The sequence below is a fragment of the Taurulus bubalis genome, assembly GCF_910589615.1.
Source record: "Taurulus bubalis genome assembly, chromosome: 7".
NCBI classification, from domain to species: domain Eukaryota; kingdom Metazoa; phylum Chordata; class Actinopteri; order Perciformes; family Cottidae; genus Taurulus; species Taurulus bubalis.
Window position 1 is genome coordinate 11,584,169 of NC_136595.1, and position 24,637 is coordinate 11,608,805.

The window sequence follows — 24,637 nt, forward strand, 5'->3', positions numbered from 1 at the left end:
TTCAGTCTTACTCTATGTGTACACTGTATACATACACAAGTGCTGACACATGTCTCAGTAAGTGCTTGTGTGTGCGTGTGTGTGTGTGTGTGTGTGTGTGTGTGTGTGTGTGTGTGTGTGTGTGTGTGTGTGTGTGTGTGTGTCTTTGCAAGCAAGTTTATGCAGATTTGTGCAATTAGAACCTCCCCTGTACCCTGCAGAGTATACAGTGAGTTAATTAGACAAAGGCCATTGATGAACACAAGCCAAAAGTCTATTCGTGATGTCACGAGCCCATAACTGGTGAAATTCAACACCACCGGCTGGTAGGAGTTGTGTTGGGGTGAATACGGATCCCCTTGCATCAGTGCAAGTCAAGGCACATAGCAGAAAGCAGCGCCTGGGGGTAAAGACGCTCAGAGCTGGATCCGCTGTTGTGTTGGAGCTCACTCAACGAGAAGCAGCAGAGCTCTGACTCTCCGTATCGCACACAGCAGTCGAGTTAAATCTCCTGCAGTCCGACTAGCCTCTCTCCAAGCCAACCTTTCCATGCAACTGTTGCGCGTCTCCACTTTGGATAGAAATAGCCTGATCACTGCGCGCCGCCGAGCGCAAAGGATCTGAGAAGAAGTGGGAGAGATCTCTCCTCCGGACTGCCATGCGATGAGGAAATTCTGAGGTGGCAGAACTCATCCGTCCAGTGTACGCTTCCTTTGGCTGTTACCAAAGGGTTAGCCCATGAGCAGGTATCCTCTTGAGTGTGATTCTGTTTTCACCCAGATCTCTGCTGCCTGGACAAATGCATACAAATGCATTTAGGAGCTCAACGGACAAGGAGTGGACACGTTTCCGCGGCAGCAACGTAAGTGGGCATTTGGTTTAATAGTCTGCAGATGTTAGGCCACCTATGTGCATTTCAAACTGTTCCGAGGACAGAGTTCATTTTTGTTCCGTTGGCAGGGACGACAATTGACGAAAGTCCGTGCAAATATAACGTGTTTGCCACCAAAAAAACGCACTATTTATATACAATACAATGCGGTCAATCCGATACATGCATAGAGTTTAATATTGCAATGACTGGTGAGCTAATATTGTTTTTTATTTTAGGATGTTTTCAATTAGATCCTTTTGTTTCTGTTGACTTTTCGTTTTTCAGTTCTGCACAATAATCAAACAAGCCACACTACAGCTGCACTTGTGCACTTTGAAAGTTTTTAATATTTACTGTGAACTTCTTTTTTTGTATGCTAAGATTATCTTTATCAATGTAGCTGACATCTTAGTAAGTGCACGTCTTGGCTTTGAACTAGCCTCATGAACATGCAGCCTGGGATCTCCTCCATTATTATCTGAATAACATGTGGTCCGCTGCTGAACGCCCTTTCACTGACATAGCTATGATAACTCGACAAATAAACACTGCATATGGCTTGGAAGCAATGATGCTTAATCAGCATTTCAGTGATAATTCCCTGTGGTGCTCTATGATGAGAAGCATAAGAAAAACTGTCAAGGACTCAAGATCTAACAAATTAATCAAACTCTGTCATCGTGTTTCTCGTTAAATGGGGAGAAAAAATATCTATTTAGTGCCTTTAAACCTTAACATTCCTCATGGAAGTGTTTGTTATTGACATCCTGCATGCAGGTTTTGTTGTCCTGTTACATTCAGCTGTGACTGTGGAGCTACAGAAATGTGCACGCCTCCATAGGCTACTTAACAGGAAATGCATTTTCTTCTATCAGAAGTGAGTCCAAGTTGTCTGTACTCTATTATGAGTTCCTTCCAGATACGATCTAAAGAGAGCTGAGCTCACAAAGCTTTCTGTTGTTCTCTGCTGATAGTGTTTGCTCAATGGAAAACAAAGTCGACCTGAAATCCTGAGAGATGCTTTTTTCCTTCTTCTCCTTGAGAGTGAAAATGAGAGCCTTCCTGGGCTAACTGAGAACAACCATGGGCTTCCTTGAATTCACTGGGAGAGTTAGTGTGTATGCACCAGTGGTTAACTGGCTCCTGAGCTCCACACAATCACCCACTGTTGCAAGCATATCTGCTCCATTGATGGTGGTGGTTGGACTGTAAAGCTGCAGAGACTCACAGCTACTCACATACTGTGCACTTTACTGAGAGCATGCAGTCTCCTCAACGCTGGCTGGCACTTCCCATAATAAGTTGATGATGCAAGTTTTACAGGAAGTGGAGTTGAGCTTTACTTTGGAGGAGGGGATCTAGACTAATGGCTGATCAAATGGTAAATGCAATGATTTACAGTATACCATGTCCTAATGAGGTGGACTGGTTTTTGCCTTGTGGTCCGACACAGTGGTTAGTTTACAACTACATTAAGTTTGATTGATTCCTCTACTGTGTGGTGCACCTGTGTTTTAATGATAAATGTGTTCAGTTTGTTTCTCAGGTGTTGGATACAGTGTTTCTCTGTTATTGTGAACATCAACGGAAACTAAGAAGCCCTAGAGGCATAAAACTATATCAATCGGCATCTAAAGGTCTACTTTATTCAAATAAGGATTCAAATATCAATTTACACACTTTTCTTATTTTACTGGACCACCGACAAGTCAGCTGTGAAGAATGACTCTCCAACTCTTGTTGTCGTTAAGTACAGATACTGTAGCTGGCCGTGAAGATAAAGAGCAGTACCCACATAAGAAAAGAAAAAGTCTTTATGATTGGTATTTAGCCATGCAGCTAGTTTAATTCTTTTCTTTTTACATTCACGCTAAGACATATGCACCACCCGATTACAATGGAGGTGAGCAAAAGCTGTTGTGACATGAGAAAAAAGTATTGATCTTCACAAACATAACAAAAAACTCAACAACAACGGGTCTTAGAAGAAACAATATCTTTGTTACTCAGGATAATCTTCAGGCCCCAATGCAAACATTTATATTCTGACTTAATGTATGCCCATGGGGAAGAACTCTTAATAGGAAAAGCACTACTCAGATGGGACAATATGTTGTTATTTTCTTTTTGTCACTTCCAAATATTCCCTCCCATAAGCATAAGCAAAAATAATGCAAGGTGGAATCACACAGCCTGTGCTTTTTCTCTTGCTGCCATATAGTCACCTTCTCTGCATCATTGCCTGCAGGGATTTTGGTCTGTCTGTGTGAGTAAGTGTATTTAACCCTTCAAACATCTGCAGGTCCCTCCGCAACAGGAAAAGGACAAACTATTAATGGCCAGTGGAGGTTTACTCACAGCCCTTTGTCTGCTCGCTGTCTTGTGGACTAAGTCAATCTTTACTCTGTCTGCAGTGACCTCTTGACTCCAGTCACCCATCTGAGTGAGCACAAACACGCACCACGGTCGGGTCTTTGTCAGTAAAACCACTGGACAAAGTATTTAAATCCTTAGCCAGAGAGAGAACATCAAATGGCCAATTGAAACCTGGAAACTTGTTGACCTGCTAATTTGCACTCACGTCTGTTTAGACACAAGAATAAGACAAGCCCTCTTAGTGCTTCCATAATGAAGTGATTATGACCAGGATACAGGTGCTGAAGCGGAAACATGGCCAGTAGAAACTTATATTGGCTGTGGATCAGTTACTTGCTCATGTCCAAGAATGTTTTGGTTGAGACCGAGAAGCGAAGCATGCAGTAACAAAAAACCTGATTAGCAAGACACTCAGATGTTTCCATCGAGAGAAATATCCGCTTAGTCTTAGCATATGCACACTGTGTGTGTGTGTGTGTGTGTGTGTGTGTGTGTGTGTGTGTGTGTGTGTGTGTGTGTGTGTGTGTGTGTGTGTGTGTGTGTGTGTGTGTGTGTGTGTGTAATGCTGGGTATTTACACAAGAGCTCTACACTTTATATGATGGATGTCATTTTTCAGCTGTCTGATTTATTTTAGTTGTATGAGTGACTTATGTTATGAAACTCATTACAGCTACTGAGAGCACTGCGTTACTTGATTCACTCACATTGTTTTAAAACCTACTCCATTTAAAACTTAGACTCAACTGAGCCATATTTTGCCATGAAGGGCATATAACAGCAGAGGTTAGGCATTATGTGGAATACTTCTACCGAGCAGTACATCAACATCTTGTGATTTTCTGAAGGCAGCAACAATCGTTTTAAAGTCAACAGAAAGAATGAAATGTGACAGGTCAATCCAGGTGACTAACATCTTGTTTGTTTAGATGGTCCAATATGTCAGAGAACCTTTCAACCAGAGGCAAAGTAAAGAGGAGCTGCTGTGGTACATTTTTACCCCCAACACAGATTAACAGCAATTCTATGGGTACAACTTCCTTTGTGTTTATTCCCTCAAGAAGTTATACCATTTAGAGTTGTTTTGGTAGATTACCAGCTTTGCATTCTTTGTTGTACTAATAGATTCAGTAAGTGGCCTGTCAAATTAGACATGTAAACATTGTACTGTGAACGTCACTGCTCACAAAGTCACCCCCTGACAGACATCAGTGATGAAGGTAAGAAAATGGGTTCCTTCTCCTTATGAGGACTGTAAACAGAACGTAAGCGATAGCTCTGTTTGCCAATCCAGAAGAAGCGCTGCACTTCTTCATTTGACTCTCAGCCATTTTCCTGAGTTGAATGAACCATTGTGAGGGATCCAAGCTAATTTTGAGAGGAGAAAGGCAGGATCTGTTACTGCTGGAGGGATTCATTGCAGAGAGGAGTTTTAAGTTGTGATTATTTATAGTCTTGACATGACACCCACTCCCCACGTTGTGGCATTTCCCTCAGTCAACAGAGCAGTGTTTGGGGAGCTTTGTCTTTCTTTCAGCAGTCTTTTCCATTAACTGCAAGGTCTGGAAAGTATGTCATAGTGTGCTGTCACTTAGACTGGGATCTACCACAGGATTTGATAAAGAAACAAGGAAACTGGTGGCTCTGCCTGTAGCCTAGGAACTCAGTTCTGTCACTTCCTTCCTGTCTGCATATAACTAAATAAAAAACCTTTAAAAAAGATCACACAAAGTTCACAGACTGATGCTGAGACGGAAGGATGGTAAATGCTAGGGTGAAGGTAATGGCGTCGCTGTAGAAGTGCTGAAGCGATGACCTGAGTCTGTTAGGTTGCAGAGTCTCAGCGAGGCCTTAAATAGCCCTACAGGGGGACGCTGTGACAGGCAGGCAGAAAAAGCTGTCTGAATCAGCATCACTTGGCACTCCAAAAGGGAATGTTACGTGTTATATTTAGTTTTTTTTGTGGTCTACTTTTAAACCCTGCCAACTTGAATGCAGAACCAGTGTCTCATTGGCTTCATAAATATCAGTTTTATCCTCTCTCAACAGATGAATGATTGTTATCATATATTGCCCCCTCGTTTTCCTCTGTTGCATTTTCCTGCTTCAGGGATGTGTCTGTGTTCCCGGCAGTGGAATGTCGCACCGCTTTCTCGATGGGGAGCAGGTGACAGACACTGCTCATAGTGTTTCTGCTTACTTTCAATCTTTCTCTTTCCGGTTTTCTCTTCATCTCTTTCCTTCTCTCTTTCTCTCCTTCTTTCCTCGGGCTGCATCTGTTTCTTTTTGTTTGGCTCAAGTCTGCAGGGCCACATTGCTCTGGGAAGACAAACATGGCTGCCTGTCTGTGGCTTTCACAAACACTACTGGTAGCCTCTTTGCCGGGTTAATCTTGTCCTCAAAGGCAATGAAGGAGAGATGTTTGTGAGACAGCAACTGTGATGTTCGTAGCCATAACACTAGCATAACATTTCCTGAATGTGACAGCAGCCTGTGATTGATAGCACTCCTAAATAACAGCATATTAAAATAGCAGAACTACTATCTGCTCCTGTCTTTTGCCCGACCACCGTTGACAATCATCCTGCTGATTGCCAAAAGCCCCTTCAAGTTGTGTCAGCAGCTGTTAGCATGTCCAGGGCTGTCGATGTGATTGATTTGGTTTGAATGTGCAGAGTATGCTTTGAAGCAGTTTGTAATTGCTCTGTTAAAGTATGTTTTTGAAGAAAAGACATGACATGTCAGTGACGAGGACTACTGTTTAAAGCAAAATCCCAAAATCGGATCATATTTTAGTTTGTTTCCCCAACATTTACACAAAAGTTATTATTCCATGTTTTATGTTTGGTGGCTTTGTTTATTTGGGAGTCTGATCATCAGTGGACGATATGAACAAGAAAACCTCTCATGCTCAGGTTGATATTATTTTTGTTAGTATGTTACCCTTTTATAAAATCTTTATGACAGGGGCACAGTATTGTTTAATGAAAACACTTCTCCATTTCTTGCTTAGCTTTTCCACACCCCTGCACTGGTTGACAATGTCAGTAAATGTTCCACTGCATTAGTGCCTTGACTACCTTTTAAAGCGCTATACAAATACAATGTATTATTATTATTATTATTACTATTATCACTATTATTATATAGTTAGGATACCCACAACAAAGACGGTGAGAGTGTATAACCAGGATGACATAAAATGTTCTGCCGTTTAGAGATTAAAGATGTCACCTTAAAACTGTGTGAATAAACACTGAAAACAGGTGGGGACATTTACGCATGGCGGTTGTGTAATCCCTGGCCTCTGGATTACATTCATTGCACATGCTCCCCATTTAAAAAACTTATATTAACGTAATATGTATGTAAAAATCTCATCTGAATACAGAAAAATGAATGTCAATGTGACGTGTGAATGCTCACTGTACTGGGTTCCTTTACATTTCTTTGGCTTTTTACTGATGGTACTCAGCATAAGCCATAGCTATATGGTGGGCAGTGCCATCTAGAGGTGGGGTCAGTGAGGGTCAAAGTACTGAAGTTACAGAGATGAGAGAATAAGGTCACAATATGCAGTCATATATGAGTTACACATAGGTTCTAACATCTCATTGCGTGAATATACATTAGTCTATTCATATAAAATTAATTACCAACAACTGATTTCCACTCAATATTATCTTAGGCTGAAACGTTTACTTTCATTATCAATTAATACAGTCAATTTATTTTAAGGGGCACATCACAAGTTTCCAGTGCCCATATTTGACAGCCCGAAATTGCTGATATTGTCCAATCAAATGTCTAAATCCAAAGGTATTCAATATACAATGATATAAAAAATTATTAATAATTATGAAAATTGTTTACAATTATTGTTTGGATTTTAATTGACAAATTAGGTTTACCAACATTTCAACAGTGTCAACATTAACTAACATTGGCGTTCGTTAATGTCATACCGTTGTATGAACATTCGATTACCGACCGTTATGGCTGGCTAATCAAGGTCTTTTTGTTGTGCCATATCATTATGTTATTATAGCATTTGAATCAGGAGAGACATGTTTTAGAGTTTAACAATGCATATATTTGAATAGTGCAAAGTCTTTGGAGATTGGACTCCATCCTGAATTTGGATAAGAAAGGGGTAGTTATGCTGATATCTGCGAAGGCAGAATCCCCCCTGGAGTCCAGACACTGGTGGTGTTGAAGAAGGGAGTTGCTGTAACCCGATGATGAATGATGAGCAGGACTGAATGCTGACTGGAGGAGCCTGGGGAGGAGGAGGGTCACATCGCTTTGAGCTGAAATGACAACTGACAGCAAGCAGAGAAGGGAAACTATTTCAAAGTTTGACAACAACCCTGTGATTGGCTTACGGAAACTGCGCAGACTCCGACTGGTTGGTTCATTCAACATACACGCCCCCAATCGGGAGAATTGATGGAGTAATCCCTGTGAGACTGAGAAACTGAGCTTATGAATGAACCGGAGAGTAAAGAGTGTCTTCCTTACTGAACTTACGCTTGAGCTTCATATAATATGTGAATGTTGCAAACTCTTCACACGCTATGAGAGGAGGTACACAATCTGTGTTCATAGGTGGTGATATATTTAACAGCTGTATGTTCTTTTATTAACTTATTCCAGATAAGTCTTACGGTAGACATTTTAGCAATCACAGGTGCAGCTCAGCAATCATTTCTGTTAGCGTTAGGTGTTTTAGTTTCAGGGCCCGTGTATTGTGCATGCTGGTTTGACGGTATTGTTTACTGACTGTTTGAACATGGTCATCATTCATGTTTTTGATTACACTTGAGAAACTAACAAGAGTAAGCTATATTTTAAAATGATCCAACCGCTGGTATGCCACTCTTGTTCTAGTGTCATGTGGCAATTCTGAGTGCTATGTCACTCTTGGTTTTGGTACACTGACTTCTGGCACTTATACCATCAGGCAAGCTCATCACTCAAGAGGCCAGACTTATCACAATTGTGTCCTCCATCCTTGTGACTGAGACAAAATGTCAACAAAAGACAGGTGTTCTTTGTATAGCTGATTTATTATTTGACTATTGATCTGTGAGCTCTGTCTCAATCTCCTGACGGTAGTCAGTATGGAGTCTGAATGTAGGATACCATCATCTCTCATTTGACAATTTCACATGCAATGAAAACCTCATGGCATGCATCTTTATGATGGACAGCAATTCCTTATATGAACTTTATCAGCAGGATTGTAATTGGTTGGGAGAAGGGTCCAACCTTTGCTGATAGGTTTGCTTGGTTGTCTCACAGCAAAAAAGATCAGGCATGAATTTCCAGTCCTGGTCTAGTTTTTATCCTACAATGCAACATACAAGGCGATTTTGACTCTAATCAGTCAGACATGTACATGTATGTGTTTACATCTATTTTTGCCCTGTGATGGAACGTGTTTCAAACTTTCACTAGATTGCTATGAAAATGAGCTAAACTGTTATTCTTTTGTGTGTCCCTCCAGGTGGAACTTTATCCTGCTCATGTCAGTATGCTCAGCAGTACTCTCTGGAGAAGAAGACTACCTAGCTCAAGGTAAACAACAGAACCCTAATGCAGAACTAAACATTAGCATTCAGATTATCACTTATACTCTTTTTATATAAAAGCCCCCAACTTTCTTTGTGTCTTTGGGACTATTGAACTACTCTTTCTGACATTAGAGCATTCAGCCATATAAACAGTCAGTTTTTAGAACTTTATCCATCTTTTGACATCCAGAGGTTTCTGACAGAATTGCATTTGGTAATTGGATGGCGATCACTGCTGTTATGAAAACTAATCGGAGACTTCTTTATTATCAATAACCCTAGGAAAGACATTAATACCCTGAATGCCCTATATATTTAGTTTGTAGTTGTACAGCTTCATGAGACTGTGATTATCCTAGAGGTTACAACAGGTGAAATGGTTATTTTGGGGTCTGACGTCATCACCAACATATCCTCGTTGGTTTGTATAATATCCTGCAAAAAGTGACTTCTATTTTTGTGTGTTTTCCTACTAAAGCCAGCAACGTGTCAATTTCTGCTCGTTAAATGCAAATAGTATTTTCAAAATAAACTTCCATCATCACAGTTAGGTTTAGGCAACACAACTACTTAGTTAATCATTTGGGTGAAAATAACTACGGAAATGCTGCTACTGACGTTACGTAACAAATGAATCAATGTTGACATCTTGTTTCACATGGGGAAACAACAGCGGTCTCCTGGTTGAGAGATCCGTGTTTGCTGGACCCATCCACCACATCCCGCCCACCCTGTGTGGTCTTTTACAGTCTTTATACTTCCTCGTTCATGATTACTTGGAAAACATTTTGTGGGATACCTACAAATTACGGTGCATTGTTTTTTGTAGGGAATAGCTACGAATGCTGGATGAGACCCGCCTGTCATTACTCGTGAATACAACTGTACTCATTGGATCCTCAAGAGGCTTTTCAGTGATATGTAATTCATTGAATTCCAACACTGTTTATGCAAACTCTGCATATAAATGCATTCATTTCTCTACGTCCACCGGCTAGCAATGGAGGCGGTACCTTTTAATTGCCTGTTGTCAGAGTAAATAGTGAAACACAAGAGCTAGTTGCCTCAGAACTTACCACATGACCGGTTTTGAGGCTCTTTTTAAACGAGTTTTCCGCAGTGCTCTTTACAGAGAACAGTAAACATCACGTTTTAACCAAATATGCTCACGTCTACCTCAGCTAAAAACACAAAAACACAGAATCCTTCAGCAAGTTAGAGTGTCGTTGACTACTAAGCTGGTTTGTAACTGGCACCGGCAAAGTTATCTTCACTTCACCTGCCGCTCCTCTCCGCTTCGTCAGTGTGGAGAGGCTACAGTGGAAGCAGTGCTAAAACGTTTGTGTGCATGGACACTGTTTGCGTTTTAAAATGAAGATCTATGAGCATGGCCTCACATATCTCGTGGAATACAAGAGCAGCAGATATTGATGATCGTTTGAATTTGTAACAGCGGCGCTTCTAACTGCTGCAGAATGAAAATGAAGGAAACACTAATATATTGACCATTTTGCCTCAGCTGACCGAAGGCAATATCAATCAGCTAAAAAAAAGAAATGAAAAAAAGGATGGGAGGAATTGAAGGTTAGAAGGGCAGAAGTTGATGATAGGATGCAGAGTATTTCCACCAGTTTAGTGTATAAAACTAAAGATAGTTTCTTCCCACAAATTACTACGGATGTGACTTCCTAAAAATAACTTCAGCAAGAAAGAATGGTGTCAAAAGACTGTAAAGAAAACTCTGATATGTTTTAAATTCACAGGTTGCACTCTGTGAATTTGTTCAGAGGTGATATTGTTTTTTGAGCGGCATATAACTGGGCCACTGCCAGAAATACCACACAACTTACCACATTAACTTAAGGTTGACCTCTCAATGAATCCTCAATGTTCCTCACAACTCCACATGCATTGTCCATTGCCCCTTGCACAGAGGAAACAAACTGCCTCGAGGGCCCCTCCCCTTATTTCATCATTGTCTTGAGCGCACTCCGAGCAGGATCAATCCATCATAACGAGGGGAGGAGGAATGCACAGAGTGCTAGAGCAGCTTGTCTTCACATATGAGACAGGTTAATTGGAATCTGGGCTGACTTTACCTCGGGCTAAGAATGTCAAGGACATCTCAGTGCATGCTTAGATCAGCTGCAGATATATGGTTTCCCTGCCTGGGCTGCAGGACTATAAACCCTGCAAAACAACATCCAGGATGATGCACCGTATATCTGTTTATCACACCTTTTCTCTCTGTTTCGCCCTCTTTCCCTACCTCCCTCCAAAGCACCGAGACAGAAAAAGAATGCTTCTGTTTAACTGTTTTTAGTGTTTAACTCATCTATAAAAGAAACAAAACTAGTGGACCCCACTTTCCCGAAATAGTACTCCTACACCTACTAGTTGAACAGTGTTTATCTGATAAGTTGTGTATCTTAAAAGCAAATGTACTATACTATATTACTATATTATACCCTTGTGGCAAAATGCATTTCTGTGATTTACTGTGACATTTTTGAGAATTTGAACTTCTGGAGCAGCCATCCACTTCCTGTAACTGTATTAAAACGTGTACCAGACATCCTTCACCTTCTCCAACCCGAACATTGATACAGATATTTGCTATACACTCTTTTTCTCAGACCCCCCCCCCCACACACACACACACACATACACACACACACACTGTAGGCCACATACCAAGATTCTGTTGAGCTTGTGAGATTACTCGCTATTTCCGAAGTGTGAACATTCAGAAGTAAAAATAATAGCCTGGGTTATGCTTGATGCCATTGCATTTTTCTGAGATTGTCCAGTGTGGTTTGAGAAGGGTTTGGAGAATGTATTTGACACTTCACTCGCGCTGAAGAACTTCCACAACGACGACATGTCGTGCGTGTGTGTGTGGCATCACTGCCGCTGTGTGTCAAGCCGAAGCTATCATGCGGCACGCTGGGTAAATGTGAGCATTTTACATTTACGGCACAAACATTTAGTTTGACAATTTATGTCTGAATTTTTTACAACTTTAAGGTATAACTTATGTGACTGATAATATGCTTTAATTCATGCTGCTTTCTTGTACAAGCATCCCTTACAAAGTCACCATCTGGTAACTTGTTCAAACATTTCTGCGTTTGACGTTTCAGAAATTCAGAAGTTATTGGCAGTTTGATTTAATCCCTGAAAAAGGTTAAAGGTAAAACATTTCCATATGCAACTCATGGGAAATAGGTTTGATATGTTTGATGTCTTCTTTTTCTAATATTTTTGTATTTTTTACTGTCTGCAGTCTGAATGGTTGTTAACGCTCTCAGTCTAAAACCAACCTTCCAAATCTTTTTTAACCTATGTTTAGGTAAAATATATAATACAAGACAATGATTCAATTAAAAATGTTTGCTGTGTAGGTGCAGATTACTGGTTGAGTCAGTGCATTCAGTTCCCATCAGTAATAAACAAAACCAATCAACTAATACAGAAGAGGAGTTGCTTGCTTAAAGGGAAGGTGGTTTCTCTGGATTATCAATGAAAATACCTCAAACTGTCCCCAAGATTTGCCATCAAACCACTTAGATGCACTAACACAGTCACACACACACACACACACACACACACACACACACACACACACACACACACACACACACACACACACACACACACACACAGGCTTTAAAAGCTTCCACGTTCTTCGGCTTCCATATCGCTGCCGCCTCAGTCAGGCAGCACGCGCACAGATGGACACACTCACATTGTATGCATTCTCAATCTCTCCCTCTTTCTTTCATAAGTGAACATAAACACAGACACACAGGTCAGGGCATCTTAACTGACCGACCCATTTGTGATTAGCTTAACATCTACATTTGTTTTTCCGGAACTATAAGTGCTCAATACTGGCATAATGTGATACGTGTGACACATGTGTCTATTTCTTTTATTCAATGCCAACACTGCATGGAACTTCCTCTGCCTCCAAATAATGTTTGACTTACTGTAATACACAACATCTGTTACCTGTGGGCATGGAAGAAGAATGACAAGACCATTAGAAGGAATGCTGATCTCATGAATCTGTGGTGTAAGATTGATTCAAAAAGCCTGTGTGGACTGGTTTCCTTTATCTTAAGTTAGGCCCCATCCTTCTCTAGTCCCTTCCACTCAGCTGGGCCACAGCTGCCTTTCTGGTAACTACTCTCAGAGAATAACTGGGAGGGTTCCACCTGCATCATAGACCAGTGACCAGTGAAGAAGGACAGTTATTAAACCTATCATTGATCAGTGAGAACTGCAACAACATCTACAGATAGCATGTGCGTGTTATGGTGGTCTGTGATGACTTAAATAAGTTTGTCGAGAGACCATTGTCCTGCGTTATTCCCCCTGTTTCACCATTGCTTTTTCACAAAAGACATCTAAAGCTAAGTTTACACTACATAACCTTTGAAGTCGTCAGATCGCTGTACTGTTCACTATACTATACAGATTACTGTCTTGTAATCATGAGTCTTGAAGTTGTTGTGGTTTTCACACTACATGACCAGCGACAGGGGTTCACACTACAATCTTTCACCAGGAGGATTCCCAGATGAGGTCTCTCATCAAACTATGTTTTGTTGCGATAACACATGCAAGAGGTGACATAGCAATGCTTGTTGATTTTGGCGCTGGTTTACATAAAAGCCTGTGTCAGCACGTCCTAACTATTTCCCTATGTAGATCATTCACTGTGCTGATTTGTATGTTTATTCATCCCAACATCCAACACCTTTAGTACGACATCAACGTTGGCATTGCAAATGCAGTACATACATAACGTTTCTATTGTTACAGGAAACCCCTCTGTCAGGTTTCCCCTCAACCGTCCCGCCCTCATTGGCCTTGGCTCCCTGGCAGTCTCTCTTACAGGATAAGATATTTAGTATTCTAGATATCTGGAATGTGTCTGCCTCTTGTCTCACGTCATTGAACAGTTCACACACAGCGCTTGCGAGTCGATGTGTGACTTCCGAGGCAACATGAATTTATTTGCCTCTGATCTGGGGCTTTTGTCAGAGAGATACACACACAGCCATTATACATAGCAATGGAGTTGTGTTGCCCCCTGTAACTACAAGATGCTTAATCTCGCTATATTTTGTTAGGGCTAATTAAATTATATTCGTCTTTTTTGGTTTATGATCTGGGTCTGTGGTCTTTCAATTACATTACCATTAGTGTTTGCTCTTTTTTCTCTATTCTTGTACGACTCTAATAGTTTGTAATTTATTTTAAAAGTTCAATTTTGTGGTTATATAAATGGACTTTTTATTGAACAGTGTATTCAAATAAGAGTGAAGAAGTAGTACGAGAGAGAGAGAGTGAGAGAAAATATGGCCCCCTGTAGAAGGATCTTCACAAGTAGGATCTTTACAATTACATGTCATTAGATTGCTGCATAGACCGCTGATCTACCTGTCCTAATATTTTTAATAGTATTGCTGTTTTGAGTTATGTATGTAGATGTGTCGTTCTCTATTGTTACAATTAACTGTTGTGCATTTCTCCAAATCAACTACAAAAAAAATGTATTCCAAAACCGTTGAAACTTGTTTTGTTGTCATTTTTTTACTAAAGAGAGGACCTTAGGAGAAATCCAGCTTTTATTTGTTTAAGAAACTATTTAACCAAAGCCTATCTGCTTTGTGATCCAGTTGATCTTAAACTTACCATTGTCTCCTCTGTCCTTCAGGAGTGGATATCCTCTATCGACTGGGGCTCTCAGCTCGAAGCAGCACAGACAAGAGGACAAGCCCACCTTCGACTACATACACCACTTCTCCCTCACCTTTCAATCTTCCTGTTTCTGGATATGGGGTATTATTCGACTCAAACTCCCTCTATGAAGCTCCAGCAGGCAGTCTCTTCCCACCTGAGATTGGCGAGGAGTTCTCTGTTGTGGTTAGCCTAAGCTCCTGGCGAGCAAACAATGCTTTTCTTTTTAGTGTCAAAGATGGCAAGGACAGGCTGCGTTTTGGCATTCAGCTGCTGCCACGCAGAGTGGTGGTTTACACGGCAGAGAAAGCCTCCATCTACTTCAACTACAACTGGCAGGATGGACGCCAGCACCCTTTTGCTGTTGGTGTTCGTGGACGCTCAGTGTCATTTTATGCGGATTGTGGAGCAGTGCATCAGCGGGAGCAGACCCTGGCGAGATCTCACACACTGGGAGATTCTGGGGGTCTCTTCACTCTTGGCAGGATGAACTCTAAAGCGGCAGCATTTAATGGTCGAGTCTGCCAACTAGATATCTATCCCTCTGCCGAAGCTGCCGCGCACTACTGCAACTACCTTAAAACACAGTGCCGGCTGGCCGACACTCACCGATTGCCTTTGCCAGATCCAAGTTTGTATATTGAGGCAAATGACCCTCCTTCAAACCCTTTGACAAAGTCCTTTGTTGGAGTAGCAGCTACCCATCATACTCCCTTAGAAGATACAGCAGCTTTCAAAGTGTCCTCTGGTAATTCGGTCAAGCAGTATTCAACACTGAGCCCATCAGTACAACCTCATCTGAGGGATCAGAGCCACATTTCCAAATTGGATCCCCTTGCTCACTCCACCTCATCTTCACTCCAGCGTGACGGCCCTACCGTAGCCACGCTGAGTGGACGAACAGTTCATCTCGACCATAGCACAACTATCAACACTGATCACTCTGAAAACAGCAAAGAGGAAGAGATCAGCTCTGGGAGCCCGCAGTCTCCAGATGCCACTACAGGCCTGATTTCCCCAGTCAGGCAAAGTGAGGTGAAGGAAGGACTCAGGAACAGCATCATCAACAGCTCCAGGGACTCTCACTCGAGGCCCCAAGAGACTCAGCAGCTCCTGGAGATTCATCTGAGAGCCAATGGCACCACTTTGTACCGAGATAATCAGGTGGACATCTCCGAACAGCATAATCTGGATGGCAGCTATGAGGATGTAGACACGGGAGGATATGACTATGGGTATGAGAATGCAGACTATTTATATGATTACGAAGATGGTTTCCGTGGCCCCAAAGGAGAGCCAGGTTCTCTGGTAAGTAATTTATGAATGACAAGTAGAGCTGTGAGTGTTTATGAAACATTATTCAAAGAGTTGAGAAACAAGTTGGTGCAATGCTGCACATGCTCAAGAGGAAAATAGCAATACAAGGCAATCAAAGGTAATTTATGACCAACACACTTAAAATACTACATAAAATGTGGCTTTGTTACATACACCCATATGGTAATCTATTTTGGCAGGGCGGTGCAGTGATTTATAGGGGATGGCATGTCCAAGCACTGTTCTGTTTTCCTGTATCTACAAGTTGTTAAAATAACATGTCATTCCCTTGCTGAAATACTGGCAGCCACTTTTGCTCTGATGTTAGAGAGGATAACTCGTCTGAAGGTTGGAGGTATACCCTGGGTAGAAACGTTTGCTGCACATCAGACTTATGATGTAAGCAGGCTGCCAGGATACCTTTGCCACTGAACATGCTTTTATAGCTCCGACTTTCCATGAAGGAGATGTGTCAGAAATTATCTGATCTGTTTGAACTTAGGACTTTGTGTAATGATGTAAGAGAACTCACCTCCCAGTTTCCATAGATACCATATTAAGTGCCTGCAGGTCTGTAGGTGTGACACAACTTTGCCAGCACTGAGCTGTTGCAACATATCTTCATGTCTGAGAGCATGAGTACACTGTCCTGCAGTATTATGGGCAGTCGAAGCCAGGCCCTTTTTCAGTCGGTCAGAATTTGGCATAAATATCGGGGGGGGGGTTTTTAAGTCATCGTCAGCCTACATCTTCACTACTCTGACCAGGCATGTTTTGAATGCTGGGTCAGCTGAAGGTCAGTGGCTCACTCTGATGTCATTGGCTCTTCGTTTGAACTTGAAAAAAGCTGGTTTATATCCTCAGGGGAAGTATTTCATAGTTTTGTAACCACATAACTAGACAAGCACAGTGGCATGTGCAGGGTGAATGTGAGCCTGGTTAACCCTTTTCTAGCCTCATAGCAGCATTTTTACACTTTTTTTTCTTTTGATTGTCAAATTATGTATTATTTGGATCAAGTTTGACAATTTAGCTGATTATAACATGGACAACAATCCAATATGGATTATATATAGTAGTCATCCTGTCCTTAATGCAATTCCCGGTATGTCTCAGTTACATGGTCTTTTATTAAGCTACCTACAGCTGACAGCTTATGTTTTTTACCACATGTTGGGTTACAATGCGGGGGCCTATTCAGCTCAAGTTAATGTCACACGAAGCAACAAGTTCAGAAGATGATTCATTCTATCCTTCAACTGTACAGACATTTGACTTCTTGCATTGACTCCATCGAGAGAAAATTTGACCCGTGTCATGGCAGCACATATGAAAGATATGAATATTATCATTTTACTGAATGAGTGCCTCTCTTTCTTTAGGCCTTGTTGTTGTGGCGAAGTCGTGTGCTCACAGTTTCCATGTGTCTGTGTGTGGGAGTGTAGCAGAACAAACGGCTGTTTCTTTATTCAAGTCTCCCTCTGTGCCCATCTGCTTTGACAGGGGTTAAGGATGCTCCAGTGCACCCTGTCGTGATCTGTTGCTATAGCAACAATTCAGAAAAGTAAATAATAGTAAATTAAATAGTATAATGTCTGTTTTTCATCTTAAAGTATGAACCTTACCTTTGGGGGATAAAAGAACAACCTGAGGAATGAATAGCTTCCTCGGCCACAAGGGGATTTCCTGCTGACTCCTTAATGTTATTCAGTATTGGAAATTGTTGTTCAAGTGTGTAATTGTCAATACATCGCTCCATTCAAGTGACTCAATTCACTCTTGACTGAAAATGTGCTCTATTTTCACAATATAATGTATTGTTGTGCTATTTCTAAATCCCCTTAAGCAATAACTCCATTAACATATTCAAGTTAACTCAGCTGTTTATCTTTTGAGAGTGATCTATCTATTTGTTTGCTTTGTTTATTCTTGCACCCTTTTAGTATTCAAATATGATGGCCTTCTTGAAACTCTCAGATTTTCTCATCATAATTCATTTTGGCGTAGACCAAGCAAGTAACGGAGAAATGTTTCCACTGTTGAGCAGAACTGACACGCCAGTTCATCTTTTTGCTGGCAGCAATTTCTATTGATAAGCAGCAAGGAATATCCAATACAAAAACCTTCTTTACCCCCGAAAGCATTGTGTACATGTCCCAGTGAAGGTGAATATACTATGGTCTTTAAACATTTCAATCTGCAACAAATAATCTGAATTTAGTTGCACACCTTTCAACAATATGAAAACACAATATAACAAGTAGACTCATCTGCTCGAATGGAGCCTCAGCCTGATTTGGTTTCAAAGATATGGAAGATAATGTAAATATCTCTTACTCAATGTACATCTCAAATCAATTCAGCGTACGAGCTAATGCCCTCCAGTAAGTGTTCATATTTTTAAACTCTACCCTTTTTTTCTTCAGCTACACTTTGGCAATCAACCACTTCAAAGCCATCTAGTAAGAAGAAGTCAAACGTGTAATAGACCTTGTAGGAGCCATTAGTTATGTCTGTGTATTTTATTTTGGTAGTGTGTATTTTATTATGATAGTTTATATATGGGGCACAGGTGAAACAGCCAGGTGGGTAATAATGCATGGGTGACGGGGAGATCACACGTTTTTTACCGCGAGCAACACTTCAGGAGACCAAGAATGTACAAGTTGTATAATCCTGCAATATAATTAAATGGAAACCTCACCCAACGATACAAACGGCCTGGACTCTCACCTAAAACAAGCGATTAAGAAACAGGAACTTCTCCCACGCCCAGCCGAGTGACTAGACGGAGATCAGTCACTACAGGCCTGATGTACAAGATCAGACTCAGTATTTTAGCTTTGTTGGGTTTCAAATGTTAGTAATTAGAGCTGGTTGATCATTTCATATTATTAGTAATTGTCCCTTAATAGAGTACATTTTTATGAAATTACCAGATATTCTGGTTCAGATTAAAACACATATATTTATACTAGTTTTTTCCAGCATAATAATACAAAAACAATGGATATTATTGAGCAAGAGTTTTCTTACCTGGAACATGAAATGCTGTTTTTCCATGAAGAAAGATTTGTTCATGCCACAGACTGACCCCGGACTGGTGGTGTCAGTCTCATCTCGAGAATGTAATCTGACCCTTCTGTTCAGAGATTCCCAATCGAGCTTTTAGGTGAAAACACTTGGCGCCTGTCTGTGAACTTCATAGCTGTTTTACATAAATATAGCACATACTCATCGTCGCAGGGCCTGGACAGTGAACTACTGCATGTTATTGCTTGCCATTGACCTACTCTCATCTCTCTTTCCCCCCTTTACTCTCGCTCAACAACATTACCTTCTTTCTTTCCCTGTCCCTGTCTCTCTGATTTAGGGTCCTCCTGGTCCCCCTGGGTTACCTGGTCCTCCAGGAAAAAGAGGTTCTCGGGTGAGTAACCTGTGCCATGGTGATGGTACACAGGAACATACTTTAAATTAACTGTTTTATTATGTATTATTCAGGAGGCGCAGACTGACCATCTTACTCTGTGTGATAGTGACATTCAATAAATAAGTTACATTATAAATAGAGGACGTTTTTTCACCACCAGATTGTGTCTTTTATCTCTCGTCATGCGTTTGCATTCGGGGCAAAACAATGCCGCTTAGGTGTGATATAAAAACAACATATTACAGCCTGTGAGCTATTATAAGCTTTTATTAAAAAATTCAAATTTGAAATGTTTTTTTATGAATAAATGATAAAGGTAAATAACATAGTACAATAAATTAGGCCCTTCTGGGCTGGCTGAATGCATATAATGATGATGATCATTTGACTCTTTATATATATAATTTGTAAATTGCACATAGGGGTGCAATCTGATCACAAAATGTAGAGATTGTATTGTATCACAGTTTTGAGTCATGGATCGGATCAGCAGAAAAAAGGAGGAAAGCCAAACTACAAAGTGCTATAAGTAAGGGCCATAACCACTTGTACTCAGCTTCCTTTTATTTGTGCGGTGGATGTGTGTTACCTGGCTTGGCGAGGACGTCGCTCCATCAGATTGAGGTGCTTACTGTATTTCTGCTGCGCTCCTGACATTTTTTTATCTCAGACGCAGAGTGATACTGAATGTGCAAAGGAATTAAATGTCATAACAGTGGTATATGGGTATTATATCACGGCTATGAACCAATCAGATTGATTTGAATTACCTGTTTTATAAAACTCTGAGAATCTTTTGGGGTTGTCTGATCTCAGATAATATGAACTTTAATAACTTATGGAAAGGCATACATGGAAAAAAGGGAATTGTGTACAAAATTAATTGTTAACTATCTCCATTATAGTTCAAAGCATTTCCCCTTTTGCTTTTTTTCTGCCATCATAGTGAAGTTACAGGTGTTTTTGCTCTGCTTTCATATGTGGGGGCATGTTGCTTTAGGTGCCATTGAGACAAGGAATGATGATCCAGGAAGTTGGAGTAACAGATCAGTGTGTGTAAGTGCTTATATGATAGAATTTTACATCTTTGGAAAATGATAACGGCAGCTTTTATTTTAAGTTTTGTCACGATGATTGCAAAGTTAACTGTCGAAATACAGCGTTTCAAAGTGATGTAATGCAGCATTTTGCCAGATGAGGTCATGTTGCATTGCAGCAACAGTTGAGCCAGGTTCAATGTTTTATTGGATCCCCCTGCTTTGGCATCCCCACTGCACCAACGGTCTGGCTCCATTCAAATTATTCTGAAAGCAGACTTCTGTTCTGCTGTATTTTAAGAGAGCACGACAGGCAGACCAGAAGGCAGATAGACAGGCAGACGGGCTGGTAGACAGGGAGAGGTGGCTGATAGTAAAACATGTCTCCCAGTAAAAGGCTTAGAAAGCACATAGCTGATACAAAACATACTCTTAACTCCATAAGCTAAGTCATAAAGTGGAGACAGTGGGAGGCCTGTGGTGGGACGCTGAGGGCAGTGTGCGGTACTGTGGTTGTGTCTTTGCTGTCTCAGCGCAGAGCAGCAGCCTTTAGTTTCCTCCAACTGTGATCGTTATCAGACTATGTGCCTGTGATCCAGGGTATGACATTTGGTGTGGCCGTTTGTCATGGAAACAGAACCATTCACTTCAGAGGTTCTTTTCTTAAAAAAAATCAGTTGGTGATTGATACAGTAATCAATAACGTATGAAGGAAAGGGCTTCAATTAATTGTTGTATTGCTGTTTTGCAGCCTTGTTATATCACACCGTAGAAATAGTTCTTCTTTTTTTTAATCTTTGAGGCAGACATAAGTTTGTGGAACCAGGCTCAGATTACTCACAAAAAGGTGCTCAATTTGAAATTCAGTGTTCATTGATGAAAGAATTGCAAAATGTGTGTATTTGCAGTATTTCAAATTGGGTGTCTGTGGTGACTTTCCCATAAATCAGTGATGTATTAGAGTTTCAACTACAATAATTCAGACTGCTAAACTCTAAGCACAATTCTATTGTTTTCACTAGAAATACTAAATTAATCAAATAGGACAGACAACTAAATAATGCCACAGTAAAGCATATCTTAAAGAGAACCTTAAAAAAATTACAGCGAGAGAGAAAAAGAAAGAGAGGAGAGCCTGTTTCCTGCAGAGAAATCATGGTGTGCAAGCAGCAGGATAACATATGTGCAGGAATGTAGTGCATTTGTGGTGTGTGTGTGTGTGTGTGTGTGTGTGTGTGTGTGTGTGTGTGTGTGTGTGTGTGTGTGTGTGTGTGTGTGTGTGTGTATGTGTGTATGAATGTGCACACATGCACAAGGCATAGGTGTGCATGTGTGGTTGTGCATTCATTGCATACCTGTGATGTTTAAGGAATTCTGTCCCATGACAGACGTGGTGGTAGCAGCTTCCATTATTTAATAAGAAGGTGCTTCCCATTGAGAGATCTGAGCGAGGCATGAATAGTATTTACTTATTCCAAAGACACTCTTTTATATCACAAGTAAATTTCTATTTAGTTCAGATGGATGCCTGAAATTTAGCTGTCTTATGACTCGCCTTAAAGACTTTTAATTTGCCTTGGTACAATACTGATAAAATATAATAGCAATAATGAGGAAACATGTTACAGGCAAAGTACTGCAAGAAACATGAACAATAATATAGAATAGAAAAGTTACAATACAAATATTTTAAATACCATAACAAATGTCTACAATGTAACTATTTCTCCAAGTTTTGTGCTGATTGTGCAAAAATATTGGGTCAGTGTGCAAAGGTTCACAGTAAAGAAGATATGTGCAGTGTATGAAGGGGTTAGTTAGTGGAGCTACGCCTCCTCTCCTTGTATCTCGGGGAAGAGATGCAAGTCCAGGCAACAGGCATTTACCAAAATGAGCATCCTTGACTTGGAGCTGTCATTTTAAAGCAGTATACAGTATATAGTATTTAAAGCAATTAAATATGATAATATAGAGCAGATTGCAAGGTAGTGTTTATTGATATAACATTTTGCCGCAAACAGCAGTTCACACTTGTAAACATCATGTCACGATAATAGCAGTGGAATTCAACGTGTGTACATACATAAAAACACATATTATCGAGGTGAAATGTCTTTCAGGAATGCGGTTAGAACAGCACCTCACGAGGCGCCATACAAACGGTGAAGGGCAGAGAGTTAAATCAAACACAATTGAGAAATGGGAAGATCTCCAAGTCAATACTGAACAGTTGCTTTCAACAATCTACTGTGATTTAGTGTTGTGCTCTTTCTCTCTCTGTCTGCATGTGTTCTAGGGTCCCACCGGTCCACATGGACGCCCCGGACAGCCTGGACCACCTGGGCCCAAGGTGAGTGCCCTTTGCCCATGGTAGGGAGACATAAACAGCAAACAAACATTTATAGCAAATGGTTATACACTTCAATTAGGCAGAAAAGGTTCTGCTGTTTGAGGGAACTCTCACAGAATGTGTGCAGTGACAAGGATTCTGCTCAGAGAGCTAATCCCCCTAAATGAAGTCATACATCAACATTACATCTTAGTTTAATTAAAGATACAAAATACCAGATCAGGAGGAAGATGGGGTGATGGAGGTAGCTGAAGCTGCACACAGAATTGGAATGGGCCAGGAGAAGATGTATCATTGTTAAGCACATTACAAACAGCTGATGCTGAGCAGCCAATACAAGTGTGACTGCAGTGCTTTGCCGGGACTATCAGACTAGTTCCTCAAAGGGAAGGTCGGTGTCCATGCTTGGTTAAAAAAACACGTCACAATAACATGCGCACTTGATCACATGCTTAATCAGGCTTCCGGGAAAGGAAATTCAACACAGAAAATAATAAAACATATTTTGTTGTAGAATGCCCTTTGGGTCAATTTGTGTGTGTTTGTGTGTGCATAAATGTTTCCGAAGCATACGCTCTACTAATGTATGAGGCTGGTGTAGAACTAAGACATCTACAATTTGAGAACATTTAAGGATACCTAGCATTGCAAAGTATGATTATTTACACAAAGCTGACACATTTGTACACATTCATGTCACACCTTTTTTGAATAGGTAGTTGTTGGAATACATATTTTAAATATGTTGTAAAAATATTAAATATATTCAATGTTATGTCAGATTTCTAAAGAAAATAGAAAGAAATAGGCATATGCTAGTAATACTGCATATCAAGAAAAAAGCCATGGTCATGTATGTTTTTAATTTAGAGCTTATTATGTATTCTACTCTAATGGAATACCAGTTAAATTGAGTCAAATTATTTTGTTGTGAAATTTTAATCAGAACAATACAAGTCACAAAGAACATTTGGGGCTTCAACCAGCTGGTTGATAATGTGGCAGTCTGATAAAGTTAAAATCTTCAAAGTCATGCTTTTTTCATCACCTATAATTTCACATCTAGGTGGTGATAAATATGACAGCGTCTTTGTTTATAGTGGTACAGTTGGTTGGATTGGGGAGTCATTATTTGACAGTAACATTACGATTTCAAAGACGGGGATGACAGCCTGAGCTCTCTCTACTGGCTGAGGATGTGAATTGTTTAATACATGCCGATCATCACCACCGAGAACACAACCAAGAGCGTGAGATGGCAATAGCATTACTGCGAGAAATCAAAGCATATTGTATCTATATTGATGCCAATTCTTTGACGCCTATCTGATCAAATTGTCTGTTTTTGTCATTTGTAACCAAGAGCCAGGCAAAACATCAGACTTTATAGTTTATAGTCACACAGTTGTCTGCCTGAACACGTTTAGGTTATATCTATGTTTATTATCTATCTATCTGTCTGTCTGTCTGACAAAACCTTTAGAGCTCCTCGTACGGTAAATAAAAAATAAATACAAAAATTAAACAATCATTAAAGTTACTCAGAAAATAAAAACTAACTAAATGAGGCCACAAGAACAACATGATAAAAGCTATTTCACAAAGTTTCTCCAAATATCTGACAGTCTTTTCCGCAAAGAAAAGGACTTTAAAACCTGAAAAATGGAGAGTGTTAAAAATGCTTCCCTATATATTTAATTATTTAAAAGTTGTCAGGTGCAGAGTGGTACGTGTGTGACAAAATTACCTGTATTTGTAGTGATCAATATATCCCTTTAAGTTCAATATTGATTGTCACTAACAGCTAATGTTTTGAATTGGTATTTTTATTTTAGGCCTGAACACGACCCAAATGTGCGTGACTCTTGCCTGAATTTGTCAAGCCTCCCACGCTTGGCTCGGGTTCTCATCAGGAAATTTCTGCTGCTCATGTTGCTTGCCCTACAAG

General features: G+C 40.5%; 1 protein-coding gene across 1 annotated transcript in view; it reads left to right on the top strand.

Annotated features, from left to right (window-relative positions):
• Window positions 1-788: 788 nt before the first annotated feature.
• col24a1 (collagen type XXIV alpha 1 chain) overlaps window positions 789-24,637 on the top strand; it is a gene marked incomplete at its 5' end in the record, with an annotated part of 80,257 nt that continues 56,408 nt past the window's right edge. Inside the window, 5 exons of the mRNA XM_079221555.1 lie at window positions 789-841; window positions 8,738-8,808; window positions 14,533-15,863; window positions 19,246-19,299; window positions 22,636-22,689. Of these exons, the coding sequence (XP_079077681.1) occupies window positions 789-841; window positions 8,738-8,808; window positions 14,533-15,863; window positions 19,246-19,299; window positions 22,636-22,689 (1,563 nt within the window). The remainder of the gene's footprint in view (window positions 842-8,737; window positions 8,809-14,532; window positions 15,864-19,245; window positions 19,300-22,635; window positions 22,690-24,637) is intronic.